The sequence below is a fragment of the Erigeron canadensis genome, chromosome 2, assembly GCF_010389155.1.
Source record: "Erigeron canadensis isolate Cc75 chromosome 2, C_canadensis_v1, whole genome shotgun sequence".
Classification (NCBI taxonomy): Eukaryota; Viridiplantae; Streptophyta; class Magnoliopsida; order Asterales; family Asteraceae; genus Erigeron; species Erigeron canadensis.
The window spans coordinates 33463016-33465208 of NC_057762.1; the positions used below are offsets into that span (position 1 = coordinate 33463016).

The 2193-nt window shown below is 32.8% G+C and overlaps 1 protein-coding gene across 1 annotated transcript; it reads right to left on the bottom strand.

The window, feature by feature from the left end:
- Window positions 1-1054: 1054 nt before the first annotated feature.
- Window positions 1055-1985, bottom strand: LOC122588129 (transcription factor CYCLOIDEA-like). Its single transcript, XM_043760264.1, has one exon. The coding sequence runs from the start codon at window positions 1979-1981 to the stop codon at window positions 1055-1057; it is 927 nt and encodes a 308-aa protein (XP_043616199.1). The 5' UTR covers window positions 1982-1985.
- Window positions 1986-2193: the final 208 nt, after the last annotated feature.

A 2193-nucleotide genomic window follows, 5' to 3' on the forward strand; every position in this document is an offset into this window, starting at 1 on the left:
TCCTAAAATTCATTTTGTATACTCACATATGAGTATAAAATATATATGTGTGTTAGTGAGCGCATACATGCATGTTTGAAAAAGAAATAATAAAATTTTAAATAACAATTCATGAAAGATTATCAAATGTATCTAAACGCAATAGCTCAAAGTTGTAGAATCAAAATGGAAATCGGAGACTCGCTCATTTAACTTTCTACAACTAAATTTAAATTTCATAATTAGGAACATCTGAGTGAAACCAGGAGGGCATAATTTTAAGAACATAAATATTAGTCAACCAAAAAATTTTAATGGGAACAATATCTTTCTAATAGAATTTGGGTAGTTAAAATTAAAGTGTCTGAAATTTAACTCAATTCACATATATAGTTACAGAAGGAAAACAAAAAAGAACAATCAATGACAGAATAAGGCTCCACGGATAACAATTTCACATTGAGATTTCAATTGACCAACAAAGAATAAGAGAGATTTGAATTTGCATAAAATTCAAGATGCATGCTGAAGAAAAAACTAGGTATTTTGTTTGCAGAAAAGGTAAAGTCAATACAAGCATAGTCCGGCCTCTTGATGATATATATGACAAGAATTTCATCGGTGAACAAGAATCGAACCATAAAAGAGCTCACTATGCTATATGGTATGTATAAAAGCATTTCATCCTATGTTTTTGACATTAGATGTTGTGGAAAATTAAGGGGGGAAAAGAACGTGAAGCAGATCTACGGAGTGAACATATTGTTATTTATATAGATAATTGACCATGATAGATTTCTAATCATGAAATAAAAAAACACCAATTAATAATCATATCCAATTAAGTTGGTTCCATTAATTATCAACAATTAAATATATAATTTATGGACTTACACCTTCATCACAATTAACCATTCAGATCCACAAAAATGTATACATCTTCAAATCATCACAATACTGGTTGGTTGAGCAAGTCCTGCAACATGAACAACAAAATTCAACAGTCCCACCTGTTTCTGTTTGTGTTAATCTGAACAACAAGATGAAGTTAAAGTACCTCAAATGGCCAATCTAGCTAGATCGTTGCACGGTCATCCTGCGGCTCAAGACCACCGTTAAATTTAGGCAAATCGGTGAAGGAGGAGCTGGATTCAATCGAAAGAGACGGGTTGTGCTGATAACTATACATCAATGACATATTTTCTTCCATAATTGACTTCCCAATACTGTCATTGTTATAATCATTAATTGGTGACTCATCAATTGAACTCCAAAAACTTGTTTGAAATGTCAAATTTGAAGAACAACAGTCACCAATAACAACATTATTATTATTATCAAAATTTTTATTTTGCATTTTTTCTTTAGTCCTTTCTCTAGCTCTTGCTCTTGCCTCTGCCCTTGACTGATTAATCACATCAGGAGATCCAGATTTGTAATAATTATTTCTTGCAATCAAATTCTTTCTTTTCGGGACCCTTTTCTTTTTAAGTCCCTCTTGATTATCTTCAAGAGATTCCAAGAAATTAGCCACCTCAGATTCGTCGGTTATCGAGGCACTACTAGTTTGTCTCTTTCTTTTAACAAGTTCAACAATTGGGATCTTGGACTTGTTAAAAAGCCAATCAAGGGTTTTGCTTGCTTTATCAAACCCTAACAAATCTTGTAGGAAAAAAAACTTTCTTGCAACTTCAATTGACAATCTTACCCTTCGATCTCGAGGGCCTTTCGCAGTATGGATCTTGCTATGATGATCTTTCTTGGGAGACTTTTTTTCCATGTCCAAGAGATCGTTATGGTAGTAGTTTTCCAACCCTAACTGGCCTTGAACTAAACTTTGTTCACTTGAATTATTATTAAACTTGTCATCATTTTCATGAGCAAATCGTGGGCTATTCCATTGATTTTCATCATCAAGCAAAGAATTGATGGAAGGAGGAGGAAAGACATGGTTGGATGATGATGAAGAAAGCTGTGAAAAAGGGTTTGTGGAAAACATCATATCATCAAAGGGACAAATGTTGATAAATATATAGCTAATTTATATATAAAAGATTCACTAGTAGTTCAAGTTAAAGCTATATATGGGGTTAGCTTAAACATTGGTATGCCTCAAAGTGAAGTATGTAACTATGTATATATCTAGTCTAGCTTAAAATATATGCTACTAGTGGCCGGGACTACATATTGAAGGGAAAAAATATATATAGGCCG